The sequence below is a fragment of the Aythya ferina genome (assembly GCF_964211825.1).
Source record: "Aythya ferina genome assembly, chromosome: 3".
Lineage (NCBI taxonomy): Eukaryota > Metazoa > Chordata > Aves > Anseriformes > Anatidae > Aythya > Aythya ferina.
Window position 1 is genome coordinate 41,695,835 of NC_140298.1, and position 21,534 is coordinate 41,717,368.

Here is a 21,534-nt window from a genome sequence, read left to right on the forward strand (position 1 = left end):
CTTTGAAAATAGGGTGTAATCTCAGGGGCTCTTGGTCACCAGGCTCACCCAGTATATCAGTTCTACTGGTTTGACCTTTGAGTTGTGTGGTGCTAGAAAGCTTAACTGCTTCTCTTGTGCAGTGTCGTAAAGCATCTGGTATTCCTGCTACCATTTTCCAGCTATAGTGATGATTCAGAAACAAGCAAATGGGATAAGGGTGTGTCTGTGAGGCTGAAAAGAGTGAGAAAAATCTGTGGTGGGGGTTGGGGAGCTGGGGGGCAGAAGCAGTGAGAAAAACTGAGAGAGTTATATGGAAGAAGGAATTGAGTTGAATGACTGACAGGCAAATACCTGCAAAAATGATCATTTTTCCACTCAGCTTGGCAGAGGACAATTCACTACTTGGGGGCAGAGAAGTTGTGTGATGGATACTTTAAAAAATAGTTTTGTAAATAGTATTAAAGAAAAGCCTCTTAAAATATTCTACAAACTCCTTTCTCAGCATAATAGTTGAAATTACAAGATGCAGGTGGCTTTGTAGATAAGCAATCTCTCTCCTCATGGATTAGACTTCAAACTGGTTAAAAATATGCTTTAATGCTACCCTGAAGTTACAGAGTGCTGTGAAAGATTTACAAGATATCTGCTGTAAATTGCCAATATTAAGTGCAGACTTTCTGTTCACACAGAAATTACAGTTAATTTGAATTTTTATGGCACTGTTCTTGTGAAGACACTTCTGAGGAGGTTAATTTAAAGCATGTAAAGATGATTCCACTTGATTCAGCTCATCATCTCAGTCCACTGGGGTCCTTGAAATTTCATGTATTTTTCTACTAGAAAAGAGCATTTGCACTCTCCTTCCTTGTTCTTCAGTCAGGTCTGGAGCTTTTTGCCTTTTGGGCTGTTATAGATAACATGTCAAGGAAATAATTCTGTCAGACTTTTTCTTTCATCGGTGGAGGAAGAGGAAGAATTAAAAGTAGCAGAATCTGATCCTGAATAGGGACAACTGTGAAAGGCAGCGTAATACCTCTGTAAGAAACTGGAATTGTTTTGATATATAGTGGGCTACAACTTCTCATCCTAATCAAATCAAGATTTTTTTTTTTGATGCACTTAGAAATTGCAGAGTCTAATTCAAAATCAAGTAGGTGCTACAGTCTGTCTCACTTAAGTGGTTTTACAAGAGAGGTAAGTATGTGGTTGTCTTACGGTAGAAAAAGGCATCTCCTCCACACTTATGTTTCACAGCTATTCTTTATTGTATAGCTTTTATTTTTAGTCTCTTCACTTTTAATTTGGCAAAAAAACAGACTAATGCAAAATTTTTAATAGTTCATGGAGGTAAAATTATTCCAATCAAAAAGATGCAGGAAGGGAAACATGACAGACTATCTTTGATAAAGGATTTCTGGGTTGCAAAGCTTGTTTTTTGGCTGAAGTGTAACATCCTCAAATGTAAGCCCTGTTTATTGGCGGAATATTGTATAGCTCAGCAGGTATAACGAGCAGAATTCCATTTCCTGAAGTAAATTGCAGAGCAGAATGGATCTCTATCTAAGTGGTTGCGTGCTTGTTACTGGTGAGCAATTGCTCACGTCAAATGCCCAGGCTGAAGATGCATTCCAGCAGTATCAGGCTTTAGCCTTTCCTTCCTGAAGTGCTTCTTGTGTTCTAATTGCTATATTGCCGTGTAACATAGTCTAGCCTAATTTCTCTGTGCATGTTAATTATTCCAAAAGGAAAGATCATTTCTGAGGAAGATCATTAGAAGAATAATTTATCACATGGCTTTTTTTTTTTTTTTTTATTAAAACAAATAACAGTTCTAGAATAAACATTTGTTAAGTGAAGTTTTTTTTTGCTGATGTTTAGAACTACAGAAACTATATACACACACCTACAGTAGAATGAATTAATTTCTAAATTTGGCTGCATTATTTTAGAGTAGCAAATTCACATCAGTTAATTCTTTCCTCTAGAGCTCTTGTTTTAGGAAAAAAAAAAATCAAAAATAAGAATTGTTTTGGGGTATGTCCACAAAGCAGCACAAGTAATCACATTAACTTCAACACGCAAACACAAGCTCTAAGGACTGAGGTGAATAGGCCTGTGCTGAAATCCCATGCCTTGTGCAGACTGATTTTGTTGTTGAACTGTGTTGTACAAAAACAACTGAGGGGCTCTGTGAAAAAGCAGGATAAACTATAATTAGTTTAATTTAATTGTCATCAATTCTGTTTGGAAAAGTCTCCTGAAGAAATCATTATATGATATTCTTGGGATTTCATCTTATGATTTGCAGACCAAATTTGGCTTGCCCAAAAAGGTCACGTGGCTCTCAAACTTTTTCTGAATGACCTTGCAGCTGCTTTGCCGTCACATTACCGGAGAGGTTTCTCTGTAAAGGCTAAAATACATGTAGCACCTAAAAGATGATGGTTGGCTCTCAAGTCTTGTGCTAGTAGTGACTGGGCAAGTTGGAGCATATGACAGGCTGCTTACATGTCCAATCGTATGACTTGATTAGAAGCATGTGATGGAAGAAAAATTGTGCATTTTGCTGTGAATAGAATACTGCATCTAAAACTGTAACAGTTGCTCCAGAAAAACCCATAACACAAAGTGGCTGGAATTTCAGGTCTCCAGCTGTGTGTCTGAAACCTTGAGGACTTGTTTGACCATCAGGACAGGATGATATTCATCACAGGTGTCAGTCAAAGGCACATATTGCAAAAGGTATTTGCTTCTGAAGTGCAAAGACCTGAGCTTCTCCTGGTTGCTTTGAGATTTTTTCATCTCCTAGACTTGTGTCTAATGATGTCATCACTCCCCACTCCAGTTCTTTTTCCAGGTCCACTAAGAACTTTCATTTAGTTGTTGTTTAATAAAAAGCTCTCAATTCTAGATACAGTTTCATCACTTATTTTTTTGTCAGTCCTTGCACTATTACATGTAATAGCATCACTTTTTTTCAGCTTTCTGCTCTTTTGAAGCTATTGGGTAACAGAGTTTAGTTTAAAATTATCTACATTCACTTCAGCCTGGCTTTATTTCTGATCTCAGCTTCAGTCCTGTAATCTTAAACAGAAATTGGCAGCTCTAATAGCTACCTTGGCTTTGATATATGAAAGGGTTATCTCTTTTTCCTGGAGGAGAAGTTTTTATTTTCAGATATTATATCCATCAGATAGGAGACACAGGAACTTCCATGCCATCTATTTCATTTGAGTAGAATTGCCTGATGTGCTGATTTTTGTCTCCTGCTCTGTTTTGTGTTTTTTGTGCAAATATTATTTTTTAAATATCTGTTAAATAAAATCAGGTATGCCTGTTTTTTCAACTAACATTCATTCTGGAATTTAGTCATCTTCATACCTGTCTTTAGCACCCAGTGTGTCAGTGTATTGCTTTGAGGCAGAGGAGCACATCCTCAAATCTTTCTGGAATTAGTCAGTCCTTCTCTTCCGCCTTCTTCATTACCTTAAATCTGAAGAAAGTATTCTCAGGTAATTTATTTATCACTTCAATGGGCAGTTACTAAAAATCCTGAGAGTATTTTAAGCCATTCACATCTTACAGTTGATGTAGTTTGTTTCCTTGCTTAATGAGTTTTAAACTCATTAATCAGAATAACAATGCTTCTTGATTCCTGTTTTCAACAACACAGGCTTCGTCTGTGTACTAATAATTTTGAAATACGCGTCTTATGGTTTTATAATGGGAAAGTATTACAAGCATACATCTCCCTCTGTCTGCTAAGACTGTCCAAAACATTTCTAAACAGCACTGAATGGGCCCATGTGTATACACAGAATTCCCGCATGTGTAAGTGACCAAAAATAGAAGTATAGGATTATTAGACAGCTTTATTTCTATTTGATAAAATGCTTCCAGCACCATTGGAGGTTTTCAAGACAAGGCTCATCAATTTTATGTACTTTCCAATTTGGAGACCCCTGAGGTTCAAGCAACAACTATTAGGAATGTTAATTTTGGAGAGTTGTCAGATATCACGTATTTCACTGAGTGATGTTTGCAGCTGTAGTCAGACTTGCTCTTCAGTTGTAACCTCAGTAGTTATGCTCTTAGATCTCTGTGTGTATAATAGGAGCTTCTTGTCCAGACATAATAGAAAAAGTGTATTTTGTCTGCAGAATCTAACGTGGCCTGAGGTTACTTTTTTAGAAGTATGTCACTGCATAGGAATGTAGAAAACTGCGATTCTTGTTTAGGATAAACTCACCATGACATGAAACGTGAACATTCATGCCTCCTGTCCAAAGTCATTGCCCATCTCACACTCCAGCCCGGGAATTCCAGTCACAGACTGAGAGCCTGTTGAGTAAGGTGACATGCACACGTGCATGCACGTCCATACGGATGGCTGTAGCATATCAGAGTGCAAAGAAAGAGACATCATCAATCAAAATGGGGAGCGCTATCTGTGTTCTGGTAGTTCATCACTTTCCAAGGCTTTGGAGGTCTTCTGGGAAAGCAAAGTTTTGTTTTCTTTGGATGATGGGAAGATAAGGCTGGTGGGCATCTCTCTCAAGAACATGTTTCTAGCAAGTTTAATGCAAGGACTGTGAATAATTAATGATTCCTGGTCATTAGTGTTCAATGGAAACAGAGTATCCATGGTAACATACATGGCTATCTTACAGTTACCGTGGACTTGTTCTCTACAGGGTTATCATTTCCTTAAAACTTTGGGTGCGGGGTTTTATTCCCTTTTACAGTTTCATTCAGATAGCAAGAAATGCTATCATCTTATTTCTGAACTTAGAAAATATTTACTATTTAACATACACATGTGGAATGGCTGACAACAGCTGTCCTGCATTTTACATAATGTAAGCAATAGCATAGATCCATGATGCAGCTGAGGAGTAGAAGTAAAGAGAAGAACAGAAGAAGATCAGTTGAGTAAGGATGAAACGATGAGAGAGCAGGAAATTAGAAGGTCTATGAGCTTTGTGGAGACTAGTTTCAGTTGTTCTTTATAGTAAAAAAAAAAAAAAAAAAAAGAAGTCACAATGCAAAACACCTTCACTATTTCTTCCTTGAATTAGCATTTTTGAATTATGCTAATGCTCAAGCAATCTATAAAGTCTTTGAGTTTAGAGGACTATTCTGTTTCAAAGAGAAAAAAAAGGAAAAAGAAAAGGGTGTGTGTGTGAATAAAAAAAAAAAAAACACACATACAGAAACCATGCAACCACAAAAAAAAAAACCACCAAGAATTCTACTTACTACAAGGGTTCTGCTGTGTTCAGAGCACTCTGTCTCTGGAGTAGGACACGTGATTTATTTTAACATACCTTTCAAAGATAAAGGTTTGCTACATGCATTTTTTTTTTTAAGGGAAGGAAGAAGCAAAAAGAATAAATCATGTAGGACAGAAAGCTACTATCGCCACTTATTTTTAAAAATACACTTTCCTTCCTACCTCTACAAGTGGTAAAAGGCTTGTAAGTTCAAAGCCACCTTTATCTTCCTTTTTAGTGGATTGTTTGGGGATTAGGCAATTCTGTGGTTGAAGTGGAACACCACCCCCGAACACTGTATCTGTTTTAACTCACCACTTTCATCCTTAACCCTGTAAGACCATTTGAGTTGTTCTAGAAATGACTACGTGAGTATCTGCATCCAAGTCAAAACTCTATGTGAAAGCACTACATGTCACCTCAACCAAATGAGGTAGAGTAGGCAGTCAAATTCATGTCTGGGTTGACAGATAATACCAGTTTCCGAGACTGAAATCTATCATTCCTGTTTTCCTACTGAGAAGAATCATAGTCCAATTATTGACTATATTTTTTTTTCATCTTTTTAATTTAAAGCTCTACCAGGCATCATTAGAGGGGGAGGAAAATGACAAAATGGAGCGGGGTGCATCACTGATGCTGGAGAAATGACACCTTTGTGCATTCTCAGCTTTTGTAAAACATTGCGTAGCCTTGTTCTGGAAAATCCTGCTCCCTAGGCAGCAAATATTGATGCTTGTCCTGTCTGCCTTCCTAGCTCCCTGACAGCTGAGTTTTCAGGAGATGAGGGAGAGGTGCTTTGGAAGTGGAGCCCAGGCTAGCCAAACACAGAGGCTGCTCATAGTATAGAGAAAATTGGGAAGTAAAGAGCTCCTGAGCCATTACTATGGGAATCAGCCGTGTAGGGTTTTACAGTAGAAAGAGCGTGGAATGGTTTCTCAAAATGATACATTTCAACACCAGATGTATGGATAGGCTCTTTATAACGTTTTGCTTTTGTAAGAAGTTGCAGGGCAAAAGGGCAGTCACGCACTATGTGGTTATGCTGTCCTGGAAGTGCAGTGGATATTGGGATAGGCTCTGATCCAGCCACTTGCAGACCATTTTGACTTCAACTACTTTTCTGCAGTGTCTTGAAGAATATGAATTTCTGACCTGAGACTGAGCATAGGAAAAGCTAAACCGAAATGTATTTGGCTCAGTACCTGGGAACAACCAAAGAATAGAATTGGATGGCAAAGTTTAACTTGATCAGGTAGAAGTTGTGTAGAAGCACGGAACAAGCCTAGTGAGTGAAATGGCTATGGATCTATTTCACCAAGTTTCTGTGTCCTTCACAGCCAAAATTTCTGTCCTTTTGCAGCCAGTACTCACAAGTATTTAAGATTAATTTGTAGCTGAGGATGCCACAGATGAGGCTGGTCATAAGTATTCATTAAGCTTCCTATGCCTCTTTTTATTATCTCTAGCAAATTTTAGCTGCCTAAGTCACCCAGAGGTAATTTCTCATCTTGATTATGCTCAGAGTATGCTAGTGAGTGTGTAAATTGTCTCTTTCCCCCCTGCTCAGGGACAGTGGCTAAACATGCAGGGCCTAGATGGACCATATAAAGCAGCAGAAAGATTTAGGAGTGAGTTGCCAGGGCTATACCCCAGCTGGGTGGAATGGGCATTTGTTGCAAGCAGTTTGGCCACAGGTCAAGTAAATCACAGAATCAATTCAGAGTTTAGACAAATACAGTGGAAATGATTTCACTCGCATCTCATTTTAATGAAAAGTTGCCTCTAGAGTTTCATTAAAGAGAAAAGAAAACATGCTTTTCATGTGCTTTCTTAGCTAATTGCTGATAATAGAGGAATTACAGTAGCATAATCACAAAGCGTGTCTGTAATATTGCTGTCTTTTTCACAATGATAAACTTTGAAAAGATAAAGGATTGTCAAACCTTGGTAGATGGCATATAGACTTAGGTGATGTGCATTTAACATTACATGCACAGCATGGCCTACTTAAAAAATAAATAAAAAAAGTAGTACTGCATTCCTAACTTGCAAATGCTCTGCTTTCTGTCCCCCTGTTCAGGAACCCTGGGATGCACAGCACATTCCAGCACTGTTTTCTGCTTTCTGTGGTCTGCTAGTTGCACTTTCTTATCACCTCAGCAGACAAAGCAGTGACCCATCTGTACTGATGTAAGTTGCCTGCAGTTGTTATTTATTGATTTACCTTTACAGCACAAAAAATGTGGTTTGCTCGGAGTCATATCTGTGTTTCAGAACTGTGGGGATTGTCTCCCAAAATTACTGTGGTGAGGTAGAAATTCCTCAGCATGTCTGCTTGCATGGTTCGTGTCAGTCCTGTTAAGTAAATGAAGTGCTGCAGTCAGATCAGCAGTAAGGCTGGTGCTCTTTACATAGCTCTTCCAAATTGTTTAAGGCAGATTTTATCCTCTGGGAAATTGAATGGTTGCCATATCGGAGGATAGTGATTTAGTTGAGGGGACTTGCAGACTTCTGGAATTGCAGAACATTCATTGGGTGGCACCTTGACAAGGAGAAAGGTCTTCTGATTTGTGGGGAAGATGGCTTAGGGTGAGCATCAGTAGACAGTGCCTCTTCAAGATCGACCCTTTTCTGCTCCGATGTACTCTGCTAAAGGTAGCAGAAGAGAGTTTGTGTGTATTGAGAGTGGATGCTGGGAACAAGGGAGATCCAAAGAAGTCCCAACGTCGTGATCTGACAGTTGATGTGATGTGAGAGAGGCTTCTAGATCTGTAACTTCTTTCGTGTGTGGGAGTTGTGCTATGTGACTGTCATGGGGGCTGTGGTTGTGCACAGACAGCTGGGCATCTACATGTATGGCTGTGGGCTTAAGCAAGCAAGCGGATTTCATGCTGCCATTATCACCATGTCATCTAGGATTCTGCTTCACAGGCAGCTCGGTCTTATCCTGGCATAGTGCAGAGAGCGTATGAGGAAATCCAGAGGCTCCCTTCTCTCAGTTCTGTGAGGTGTGCTGTATATGTCATGAGGTGAGGCTCATGTATATGTAGTCTTGAAGTATATGAAGATTGCAGTAGGCATGTGGTAAGTCAGGCTGGTTGGCCACACAACTTTGTAATGCAGGAGAGAGGGCAGAAGTGAGATACTAACAGAAATGGGCTACCCGGTAAATCTCACTGAAGAGCTGAGAAGTTCTTTCCTCAACATTGAGAAGATTGAGGGAATGTGAAATTTAGATATTACTAGGTCATAGTGTGACAAAGTAAAAAGAGCTGCTTGTATCTACTGTCTTTATCTGAAGCCTACTGTGTCTTGCACTGGCATCAATAAGACCTGGATCAAGTTCTGTGTAGGTAGCGTGTAGTTCATAGGCCATTACAGGATGGAAATCAGGTACGGAAGTATGAAAGTAAAGCTGTGTGCTGTATTGGGGAAGTTTTTTTAGCTTTGGAGTAGAATACACGCAGGTAAATTGCAAATCAGCATGTGAGTGTGAGCTCTTTCAATTTTGGAGTAATTTAAATGTATATTTTCTCCTCCACTCTCCAGGAAAGACACACCAGTTCATTAACTTCCTTAATAAAGTAAAAACTTGTATTTCCTTAAACTTTTAAATCCAGCTCCTGATTCCATAATATTCTTAATCAAATCCTCAGCAGCTGAAAAGGTTGTTAAATATCTTGTTTAGGTTTATGTGTACAGCAACATCAAATGTTCTTTACGCAATCGTGATGAAAATGCATAATCCTTAGGGAAAAAAAAAAAAAGGTTTAAGATATTTTTTTAAACAGCTCTTAAACTTAATTAAAGGAAGTTAAGGGGATTGGAAACAGTGTTTAAAGGATGGCCTGTGGCATAAACTTCAAGATAGAGAAGGTAGCACATAAATCTTGAACTGGGGATTAATATGCAATTTATACAGAAATGGCCTCTCTGGCCTTTCTAATGTGGGTCTAGAGAGCTCTCATATTGGTTTCAGCTTAGCTGAATTATTAATAAAGGGCATGAATACCACAGTACCCTCTTAGCTCATTCCTCTGAATGACACAGGCACATTGATTGGACTGCTCTGGTCGCTGAGACTCCTTGACATTTTGATGAGGAAGCTGTACCCTGATCAAAGGTAGAGCTGGTTTGTATCAATCTCCAGCTATACAAAGATAAGATAGCTACTGCATACATGAGGAAGGAAAACTGAGGCTGTTCTACCTCCTCTGCTCCTTCCCCTGCTCCCCCCACTGCAAACATTCATGTCTGTTAGACATGTTAAGAAGTATCCTAACTAGTTTGTGTTTTTTTTTTTTTTTTTTTAAACAGGTCCCTTATTCAATGCAAATATGTGCCTCACTTTCTACGTCAACAGTTTGAAGATTCATCAGCAGATCCACTCCCAGAAAAGATGAGAGAATCAGTGGTAAGACCTTTTCTTTCATTACTTTCTGCGTGAAGTGCTTTCCCATCCATTTTCCACATTGAGAAATCTTCTAAATATTCTTAATTAGCAATTTAAATATTTAAACTACTAAAAACAGAAAATGGAAGGATATCTGTCCTGTTCCTTTAAATCCACAGATTGAAACTGTGGGAAGTACTTCCAGACCTCTCCAGAGAGTCCTGAAGGGAGAACTGGTACCCTGGAGAGGTTGATCTCATAGAGTTCATGTGGGAAGATCATCAAGCTTCTCAAAGTGTTAAGGGGCATTAGGGATTTCCTAGAGTCATGAACTGTCATGTTCTTAGCTTTCAGACAGTGATTCTTCCTGATCACATCCTAATGCCTGCTTAGGAGCATTTACAGCAAAGGCAATTATTCCTAAAGTCCTGAATGCTTTCAGAACCAGGGAGTGCTCAGAGTGTCTGGGAGACAGACCGCCTTTTTTGACCTTAAGACACAGCCTGAGAGTCAAAAGTGCCAAGGGATACAGGTCACTAGTATGGTGCCTGGCCTGGCCTCCAGGTGTCCCTTCATGTGGATGCATCTCTCTTCTATATCTTGTATCATGTTTGATGGACATTTTATAAGGTGTTATGTAGCCTAAATTAAGCATATGAGTTTAATCCATTATATCAGTATTTTCTGCTTTTCATTGCTTAGCTGCTGCTTAGATTATTTCCTACCAAGTACAATGTTAAATTGCTTACTGTAATAAGGCCCACATTAGATTAAGTGATACATGTATGTCTGTTCCTCCTTGGCTTTATTGAGCTTCAGCTTCTTGCAAACTGAGCCACATTGCAATATGAATGTAGTAACAGGAATAAAAAAAAGAAAAAACTTTTTCTTTTTTGCTATATTTGGTGTGTAGACTTTTGCCACAAGTCATTGTCAGTCCATTCTTGTACACAGACACTGTATTGCAGATGCAATGGAAAGCTTCTCTTTCCCTGGTATTTATATCCCACTTGTATCTTTTGCTGATAGCACCCATCTTGGAGCAGTACAGAGTCTGATCTCATCTGTTCTGCAGAGGGACTCTTGCCAAGGGACTGAAGCAGTTAATACAGCTGTCCACTTAGTTGGTTTCATTTCACAGTGCAGAGGGAAACCTTGAGCAATGCTTCAATACATTGAGTAACACAACTACACAACAAAAGAACGAACAAATTCACATCTAAGATCCTGATTGTGTTTTCAAAATGGAGTTATGCTGCTGACTCCAGACCTGTTTTTGTGCCAGTAATGTGGATAGGGGTCTGATGTCTTATATTCACACAGTTACCATGTGGGTCAACTGCACTGGGGCTCTTCAGCCACTGGAGCTGAAGATGGCGACTCCTCAGTCTGCCAGGAGACTCTGCCTCCAGCTGCCAGGAGACTCCTCCTGTATCTCAAAGTGCAGTAGTAATATAGCAAGTCGTGAAGAATTGAACTAGCAAAAAATGCATCTACCTCAAGTTTGAGGGACACAGTCAAGCCATGGTCTCTACTGCCTGGCCTAAGCAATAACAATCATGTGCTTGTCAGGAGGCAACTGACTTTAAAAGCAAATTTAAATTTAACTTAAAATAAAAAAAAAAAAATCTGAGTGCTCCTCTGCAAGTAGAATAATCCCTGCCAGTGCTGTAAAAATGTGCTAGTGATGTTTAAATGCCACACAAAACAGCCAGCCCTGCTCAGGTCTGTATGTACATGTATGGTGTGCATAACAAGCCATTTAAATGAGGCCCTTTAAAATCAGAAATTCTGAGGCATACAAAACCAATTCGCATTGTTAAGCAGCTGAAAGCAAACAAGGTTAATACCAAAAATTAATCTGTTGTATTCTGTAGTGGCTTCATATTAATGTTAGCAGTAATAAATACAACATCTCTAATGTTTAGTTACATGACCTTTACTATTTCCCTTTGCTCGAATAGCTGTGGAAGAATTGCCAGCTTTGGAAGCCTGAATTATAAAGCAGCTGTGATGGATAATTGACCATTCAACTTTGAGAATGGAGCTTCCTACCATTATAATTAATTTCTATAGGCATCCACATGGCTGATTGCTAGATTAACCAGTGGCCTGAGGGTGTTAATGTGTTACATTCAAACCCAGGTTCCTTCCTGGCCTTTAATACAAACATTTAGATAATCAGTGAAAGGCTTTGTACAAAGCTCCAAAAGTGTAATCAAAAATAATAATAAAAAATCCTGTTATAATATGTAAAATCTCTGAGGCATTAAATGCAGTGTTGTTAAGTCAGTATTTCTTTGTTGCCTTGAGTGTAAAATGGAGGGAAAAAGAAAAAGAACACCTGCTTTCACCCCAAACCATAACACATGTGGTAACACAGTGGTAATGACTCTCACTGAAGAGATTTTAGCTGTGATCAGAGCCTAACTTTCCTATATTGGATCAAATACAACAAAGGATTTAAGCGCCGCATTGTAGGGCGATTCAACATTCAATTCATAAGTGCCTGTGGTTGGGAATGGAATCCAAAGTCCTGCTTTAGACAGTTGGATTTAAATACAGGATGGAGGACAGAGTTGTGTAGAGGGAGGCATGTGCTTTGCAACAGCTAGCAAGGTCAGGGGATGCCAAGTGCAGGAGAGGGTCCTGTGTCCCATCCATGAAGACTGCAGGAAGATGCTTTCACTCATTTTGAGTTTCACAACTTTCAGTCCTCTCCTGAAAATGCTTTTTTTTTTTTTTTTTTTTTTTTCTTCTGGTGAGCTGAACAAGGCTCATTCTTACAAGACAGTCTGAACAGTTGGTGCTATAGTCAGCTCATCAAGCAGCTCACAGTGAAGTGAGCTGTTCAAATTCACATGGAACAACCATTGTGCAACCTACAGAAAAAGCAGTCTAGAAACAAGAACCAAAACTTCTCTGCTTCCTGATCTGCCTCCCTTTGTGTGGCTGACAGCTCTACTGGTCGAGTCACACTCCTTGCATTTCCCACAGAGCCTTTAGGCAGTGACTTGCCTTCAGCAGGAAGGGTGGAAGCCACAGACCCACCCGCAGCAACCTGTAGGTGGATGCCCAGGGCCTTTTCCTGGAAAGTGGCTCTGAATTCCCTTTAGGCAGAGAGACAACTGCCTAGGGTCAGCAGTTTGGTGCAGGCTCTGGCCATCATACATTGATATAAGACAAAGTTGCTCCTGCCCAGTTTGTTTTAGAACAGGGGAGGGGAAAAAAAAAAAGTTTCAATGTGTCTGCCACATCAAGCTTCTGCCTCCTGTGTGGACCATTGTGCAAGTCAGCAGCTGAGCAGTATGTTTACATTTTGAAGCAGTTCTGTGCACGTGCAAAGGGCGTGTGCCTGGCATAAATGAAACCTTAGGCACTGCAGATATCAGTGAAGTTGGAATGCAACTATCTAATTTGGATTCAAATACCTGGATAGTAAGTCTTGCTTTAAAACCACAGACCTTTTCCTGTATGTGTTGCAATGTGTCAAAAGCAGTGTGATTGAACCTTAAAAAGAGCACTTGTAAAGTCAAAGATGGGAAAGATGAGAAATACCATGCAAATACCATGCAGTACAGTCTGTGTAATACAGTTTGCTCTCTTTGGTGAGCTGGCCTGAGCGTGGAATGGAAAGCTTGGATGCCTTTTCCCCCTGCCCCCAATATCTATTATTGTCAGTACTTCTGATTTTATAGCCAAGTTCTTAATGTTTGATATAGTTCTTGAAACGGCAGCTTCTGCAGTCACATGGTTATGAAAACAACTCAGCTGTCATTTTAATAGTAATCCTTTTTGCTTGTGGAGGAGAGCTTGAAAATATGATTGGCATGTGTTTGTTCTTATAAGCTTGTTTTAGATTATTGAGTAGTTGGGTTCAGCTGCACAGAAAAATGATACTTGATGAAGACTTTTCATAATACATCTCCACAAAAGGGCTGGAGTACGGTGCTGCATAAACCTGGCACTGCTCAACTTTCTCAGATACTGAATTTTATAACCTCAGTACTGCTGCTTTTTATTGGCTTTGTGTGAAGTAGCTTTAAAATTTTGCAAATGTTACAAAATTCTGTCAGTTATATGAGTTGGCGATAATTCCCTTATTGGGGTTTTGACCACAGTTTTTCAGTACTGCTACACATACTAAATCCCCAATGTTTGCTAGTGAGAGAAGGTCTAAAACTGACTGTAGAGAGCCTGTGGGGATGTGTAGGGGTCAAAGGTTTGTTCATTGAAGATGACCTTCTCTGAAAGGTCCCTAATGTGGTTTTCATGGTGCATATGGTGGCCAACAAGCAAGGGACAAGGCCAGCAGTGCTGGGTTCTGGAAAGATGGTTCAGGAGGAGTCCAGCCTAACTCTCCTCGTGTTTCTTCCCATCTGTAGTCCTTCCTGAGCACCATACTGCCTGAAGAGGGCACAGCCTGAGGAGTGGAGTGAGCGCTGCTCATTTGCAAGGATGGCTTTCTGAGCAAACTGAGAAAAGACACAGGGCAGGTTTTATTGCTTGAGAATTCAGCTAAACTGGATTGGAGTTTCATGGGACAAAGCAAAAGTACCTTTTGAGCCTGAAGGCTTTTTAGTCCTGCTGAATTTCAAAGGCCTACTGCAGCAAGTGGAAGTGCTGATGCTGGTGACCTTTTACCAAGCATTTCTCAAAACAGACAGTGATAGGCAGCCTAAATATAGTGGTTGCTGCCAGCTTCCCCTGTAATTCACAACCCTTCTGTTCGCTGCTTCTACTTTCTTTGTTTATCTCCCTTATTCTTAGGTTTGCTATCGCAGCATTATTTTATGTTTCCTTTTCTTGTCTCTGATGAGATGAATGAAGGCTACCTAGATTGCAGCACCAGGAAATTGGATGTGTTTCAAATTCTAAAAAAGTGTTGTATTCCACTTGTTGTTTCTAGATGCCTTTGAATTAAAATATAAGTTAGTATTTAAACCAAGAGCTACAAATAGTTACTCATATGATAACTTAGTGCAAGTATTGAGTGCTGAACTTAACCATCCCTCTTATAAATCTAGGACAAGATTTTAATTTACTGGGAAAGACGTTTGAGTGACCTCTGAAGTACAATTCAGAAGATCACAGAGCTCAAAAGCTATCTTGTTTATTTGTTTACCGAGAATGACATTTTAATCACAAGAAAAATGGGTGGCTGGAAAGACCGTGATATTTTCTAATCTTTCAAAACAAAATTACTCCTACTGTAGTTATAGATCTTTATATAAATGCAGACTTGTCCTTGCGTTATCATTCGGTGATACCAGAAAACGCCTTGTCTGAAATCTGTAAGGTCTTGCTCTTGCTGTAATTTGGCTTCTGATACAGAAAATCAGAGAATGGGACATGTGACTTTAGAACATCAGAAACAGAAGTTAATATATTTATTGCAACATTATGGAACAGCATGAGTCATTTCAGTAATGCAAGAAAAAGTAAAACTGAAGCAATCGTATTGCTTGCAAATAGGTCAAGGAACCAGAATTTTGATTTCCCAAACCAAAAGACTGTAATGCGAAAGAACTATATTCCTTAAACAGGATCAGACTCAGTATGAAAATGTATTACTTTTATTTCTGCAGTGTTAAAACCAGATTTTAAAATGTATCTTAAATGTAGGCACGATGAATTTAAACATAGTTACTTTGACAAACGTAGCATACCAAGAAATAATTTCACAAAGCAGAGTGGAGAAAAAACTTTATCAGGAAGTGAAGATTAGCCTCAACACAATGCAGACTGCGAGTACTTGGGAAGCAAGTCACTTACTTTGCCTAGTTGAAATAGTATTGGCTTGCTAATTTTGTATAAAATAATTTTCACAGAAAGAAATTTTGAAATCGGATCTCATTGTCTGCACAGCGGCTGCTGTTCTGTCATTTGCTGTCAGTGCCAGCACTGTGTTTCTATCATTAAGGGTATGTATCTGTCCTTTATTTTTTTTCTAAGGTATTATCTCTTTTATGCAAAACCACAGGATACTTTAGCTGGAAGAAATAGAGATTGTGGAAAGAGAAATTAGGGAAAATGTATTTACTGACCATGATAACTTAATGCTTTTTGATTTGCAGTGCAATTAGATTGTGGATATCTGTATTAGGCAAAGTATTACTTATCTGGTGTTTCTTCCTTTAATCCTTTGCATATCTGCACCTCTTTTAGGATATGCAACGGGGGAGACAGAAAGGACAAACCTAATCATTTACCTTTTCTCCTCCATTTAGGGGGAAAAGAAAACAACAATTCAACAATTGTTCATGCAAAATACATATTTCAAAACACATCCACCTGTGTAGTCAGTTTGAACATGAGTTTCTAAGTGCGCAGAAATACCATTTTAGGAAATGTTGTTACATATCTGCAAATTATAACTGTTTTTCTTTCTTTCTCACTTGGCCCAGCCATTTCTCAGCATTGTCCTGTTCGCTTTAGCGTGGACTGTGGGATTCGTAACACATTACATACTTCCTCAGCTTCGCAAGCATCACCCCTGGCTGTGGATCTCCCACCCCATACTTAAAAGCAAAGAGCACCGGCAACGGGAAGTGAGAGGTTTGTAATGAAATCTTATCTAAACAATGGATGCAGTGGCTTGCAGCTTGTCTTGATTTAAAAACAAAAATCCAGAAGGAACAGGGCTGAGGGGATAATTTATGTTTTATATTTGATAAGATGTCCCATGAGCCTTTTCTTTTCAAGGCTAAACAGTCCCAGCTCTCTCAGCCTCTCCTTGTATGCCAAACACAACAGTCCTTTAAACATCTTGCTGGCTCTAAGTGGCCTTTCATGAGCCATCATTTGATCTGCTTTTTTTTTTTTTGCTTTTACATTACAATACTGTTACTTGTGTTGCTTGATACACTGGCATTACAAATAATTTAAAAGTTTGAATTGAAAGATTATGAATGAAATTGAGGTAGAATTATTTCTACTTTTTGACTTACAATTATGCATCATTTGGACAGCATGGATAATGCAAGTTAGTTTTAATTTCCATCGTAACACTTTTAGAGGAACTTAAAAATTGAAGGAAACTGAAAATTTCTTGATGACTTGTTCCTGTTTGTCTGCTGGCTTCAGCAGTGGTGCCCTGACACCAGTGTATGTAAATATTTTAGTATACTGGGGTCTGATCTCCTGTTCTGATTTAGTTATTTCCAGGAGCAGACAGTATACTTTGAGAAGGACAGTTATTTTCCCCCAGCTCTCATCTTGTATTTGCTACCAGCCAAAAGCTTGCTTGTCATTTTTTGATGGATCCTGTACCTTAATCATTCTCAATATATGTTCCTGAGGTGTTTGAAGACAATGTTGTCAGAACACAGTCTGCTGAGGGACTTTAATCTGTTCAGCTAGGCAACAAAAGAGTTCAGATCACTCTCTGCAAAAATACGCATTAAGGATTTAAATTTTCTTTTAAAAATTGTGTCTTTCAAAATGATTACTTTCCAAACAAGGCTTGGGTATGAAAAGGTACCCCAGAGACTCGATTGAAGGTTGCCTTTTAACTTTTACTGCAATACAGCAAGGAAAGCGTAGTAGAAATGTAGATGTTTTTAAGGTTCATGTCCAATTGAAAACATTGTTCGGGGCTTTCTCTCCTTGATAATCATGAAGTCTGATGTGTACCCAAGTTCCGTTGTTGCATTAACTTAATCATAAGACATTACTGTAGGTTTTCTTTGCTTTGTCCCCTATTAAGTCTGTCTTCATTTGTCAGAAAACGTTATTTTCCTAAATGCAATGACTCAGCTTTTGAAAAGGTTGAGGTCTACATAAAGAGATGCCAGATTGATCTCCACAGATGGGTTTCCTTCTACTTTGAGATCAGATGCATTTCACATGGTACCTGCTACAGGCAGCAGGCTTTTCTGCTTCCTTTGCAGTCCTCATTTTATATAATTTATATTTCCTCACTTTGGGGTTTAAATATTATTGGAATGCTATGGTCTTCTGTGTAGAAAGCAAGAGTTTAATTTATTTATTTTTTTGTCTATTTATTTATTTATTCCCTGGTCCCTCGAGCTGCTGAAAAGGATTTTTTATCATGTTCTGAGATGAGAGGCTGAGGAGAAAAAGTTGTGTAATCCCTTTGATAGATATGTCTGACAGGCTGTCTTCTTTCTTTTACCCTGTAAGAAAAATGTAGAAGCAGAACTTAAAGGTTACCTTTGTGTATAGCAGAAGGAGGTTGGAAAAGAACTGTATTCTATATTTTCAGGCGTGAACAGTAACAGGACAAATACACAAAGCAAGGGTTCTGTTAGCACTATTAACAGCATATAATTTAATTTTCAGCTTCCTAATTTTTGACAAGTGCAGTTCTTATGGTAAGGATGAATGATTGCTAGCAATTAGATGAGCAGCTGGTAATGACAATTCCACAAGTTTATTCTTGGGTTTGTTTTACAGACTTCAGACGAGTCATTTGGACTTTCAGGCCCTCCACAATATAGCAATTTTCAGAACAGTTCTCATGATGCACCTATGAGATAACTGATATATTTCTTGTTATTATTTTGTATGAGTGCAAGAAGAAAGGCTGAGCTTAAGATGTGTGAGCTTATGGTACAACAGATGTGTAGAAAGTAACGACAGACTGTGTGAGAAGGCCTGAAGCAAAAGATTCTTAGATTGTTTCCTCCTCCTTCCCCATTTCTGCTCTTATACCCCACAGACTCATCTAAGCCATTTTCAAACCATCCACTTCTTTCGCTGGGTGCCCCCTCAATATTTGCTATTCTTTTCTCTGTGCGTTGTCCATACATGCCTTGCCATGTCTTTCTGCTCCTGTGGCTACCTTTCCTTTTGGTCTATTTGATATGCACATCTCTTTATTCAAGCTCAAGTTCTTACACAGAAATTGGCTTTGGCCAGCCAGATGAAGTTTTGTAGAGCATAGGAGCTCTGAAAGCAATTTGTAGATCAGGAGAAGGAGAGAGCATAGAGAATAAAAGCTAGGTTCCAAAATAGGCATCTTGACTGTGTGTGCATAATCTTAGGAGGTAGCCTGTCAGCATGTTGTCGTTCTTTGTCATTGAGAAGGTGGTGTGTGGCTGTGTGTGTGTGTATACATAATTATTTTCATTTCTGCAGGAAAAAGTGTTGGAGATTCAGTAGCTGGCATTGTTATTTCTGAGTCAATACCAGGTTCTGCCTTTTTGTGTTTGCTCTGTTTCTCCAATAACCTTGTGTAGATGAGTTCAGTTAAGAAGAAAGATGCTACTGTTTTCAGTACACAAGTGGTTCTGCACTCAGTTCACCTAAGTTCTCGTAGCACTTTAGTTGTACAGAACATTCTGTTCTTATTTAATATTCCCATTAAACCTGTGATCTTGTTAGAAAAGTCTACTGCAGAAAAAGATATTCTTTACTGGTGGGTGATGTGATCCTGGCAGATAGTTATTACAACAGCTGTTCTTAAAGTGTCTTGAGAAACATCTGTGACAATGTCTTGCTCCTATTACTTCTTCAGTCTTTAGATATCAAAGCGTGTTTAGTAATGAGGTCAGTAATACTTTGCAGTCAAATAAACAATATTTTGCCAGTTGGAGAGAGAGGCGCAAAGTTCAAATGAGGTTCCTGGTCAGAGCCAGAGCTGGAGAGGGCCTCTCCAGAACCATTGCATTACTAAAGGTGCTATTTAATACAGTGACTAGTAATTGAATTAGGTAGAATCTGCCATTTAGCATGTGCCACCTCTTATAGTTTCTGAGCATTTCTCATGAATATGATTATAAAAAGCAAAACAGATACTCTCCGAACTCGGAGAGAAAAATGATTTCTCTGGGGAAAAAAAAAAAAAAAGAGGATTTCTTTGTGTAATGAATTAGTTGGTTTATTGTATTAATATGAGCTAACTCATATTGTTACTTCTATGGTATTGCAGTGCAAAAATGCAGATAATTTGATGAAATGGTGTGTTATCTGATTTTTTTATTTCAGATGCTGCTCATTTGATGTGGTTTGAAAGACTCTATGTGTGGCTTCAGTGCTTTGAGAAATACATCTTGTATCCAGCTATAATATTGAATGCCCTCACCATTGATGCTTTCTCAATTAGTAAATACAAGAAGCTTGGTACACAGTAAGTTGATTTGCTTATAACTCATGGCATGTGATTAGTAGACTATTCAGATTTACACTAAAGACTGAGAAATGAAATTTGTTTCTTAAATAAGTCTGCTTTTCACAATTTTCCTTTGTGCCTGAACTAATAATGTATTAGTTCAGTATACAATAATCATTGGCTCTGCGGAAAAAGAAAAAAAAAAAAAAGCTACCATAGCACATGCTAAGGCATGACTCTAGTGAGAGACAGAGAAATTAAAAGATTAAAGAGCTATATATAGATATATATGGAATGTCTAAATGTCAATTAAAAGCAAGACGATCTATACTAGGCTGCAGGTGTCTGATGGGTATAAACACAGTGGGGTAACTAGAATTAATCAGATGAAAATGAGAAATCGAGGCTGGATATCAGGAAACATTTCCTAACTGAGGATTGTTAAGACTATGGCGTAGCCTCCCAGAGGAATTATCGGCAGCTTCACCACTCAAGTCAGACTAAACTGAATAAAATATTCAATAGTGTAGAATGGCAGGTAGTCCTGCATTAAAAGTGGTTTTAGAAAGATATGGATATACTTTTTTTTTTTTTTTTTTTTTTTTTCCCAAGTCTGTCTCTGATATTAAGCAGAAGTGATCCATGGACTCACAGTATGATTCTTGCAGAGACAGCCTTTTATGGTAAATATTTTGGTTGGTGACTTACCTACTGCAGATATTCAGCAGGCTTAGTGACTGCAGTATCCCCAGTGAGCAGAATTTCTGCAGTCTTTTTATCAGAATGACAGTGATGCAGATGATAAAAACAAAGAAACAGCTTGTGTTCAGGAAGGAAAGTTCCAGTACCAGGAAAAACTGCTGGGGCAGGGAGAAGTTCCTCAGTATTAATAATAATTTAGATTTTTGACTTTAAAAATTAGATTTAGAAATTAATGTACAAATGCATGTTTTGCTTATTCTTCTCTTAAAGAATAACACAGCTTTAAGGACTAATTTTTTTATATATATATTTTTAAATATATTCTCTGCTTATAGTGGCTAAAACTAGCATAGATTGTTAAACAGATTTTTCCATATATTCCTCCCAGACAGCTGCTTTTCCAGAGAGACTCTCAATGGTCACTCAGATGGGCTGTGTAGTTCCCCAGTGACCTTTTTGTCCTTGGGAGATTCTAAGGTTGATGTGCTTCAGGGGTTTAGGTGTGTTATTCAGGGTAGGTCTGTGTTGATGACCATCACTGTATTTGGTTCTGCAGGGCTGGGAAAACTAAAACATAATCAAAATGATATTTTTCAGTAGTTAGCAGACGTGAGTGAATACATGCACAGAGCAAATACGTGGAGTTTAAAAGGTGCTATTTCTGCATAGTCATTCCTCAAAGCTAAATTACACTTTAAAGTATCACCTCCCTGAAGCCTTCAGATGTAGTGAGTCTGTCCAAAAATCTTGAGATTAAAGAAAGCAATTACATTTGTCTGCCTCTGATTGTTTAGCCTGTAGGGGAATTACATGACAATCCTTTGCTTCCCCATCCTCTGTGTGTATGTGTGATCACCTTGGATTTAAATCTACCTTTTAGCATGCCAGTAAAAATAAAATTCCTGACTGCAATTTCAAAGAAGTTCCACTCAGGTATGCCCAGACTTCAATCAAAGAGATGCTGTTGACTTAGGGAGCTAAACCCTATGCTGACAGTGGTAGAGCTATAGAGCTGTAGCTCCTTTCAGACAGTAAAGCCCATGGGTGAATGCTGCTGTGTCAAGACTACTGCTGACCTTGGTGGTACAAATCAGTTTGGGCTATGT

The 21,534-nt window shown here is 38.7% G+C and overlaps 1 protein-coding gene across 2 annotated transcripts in view; it reads left to right on the plus strand.

Moving 5' to 3' along the window:
* Positions 1 to 21,534, plus strand: part of PCNX2 (pecanex 2) — a 158,448-nt gene that overhangs the window by 58,440 nt on the left and 78,474 nt on the right. For both annotated transcript variants that reach the window (XM_084515825.1, XM_084515826.1), the window contains exons 16-20: positions 7,339 to 7,448; positions 9,576 to 9,672; positions 15,483 to 15,575; positions 16,059 to 16,209; positions 19,603 to 19,744. In XM_084515825.1, coding sequence (XP_084371951.1) covers positions 7,339 to 7,448; positions 9,576 to 9,672; positions 15,483 to 15,575; positions 16,059 to 16,209; positions 19,603 to 19,744 — 593 coding nt within the window. The remainder of the gene's footprint in view (positions 1 to 7,338; positions 7,449 to 9,575; positions 9,673 to 15,482; positions 15,576 to 16,058; positions 16,210 to 19,602; positions 19,745 to 21,534) is intronic.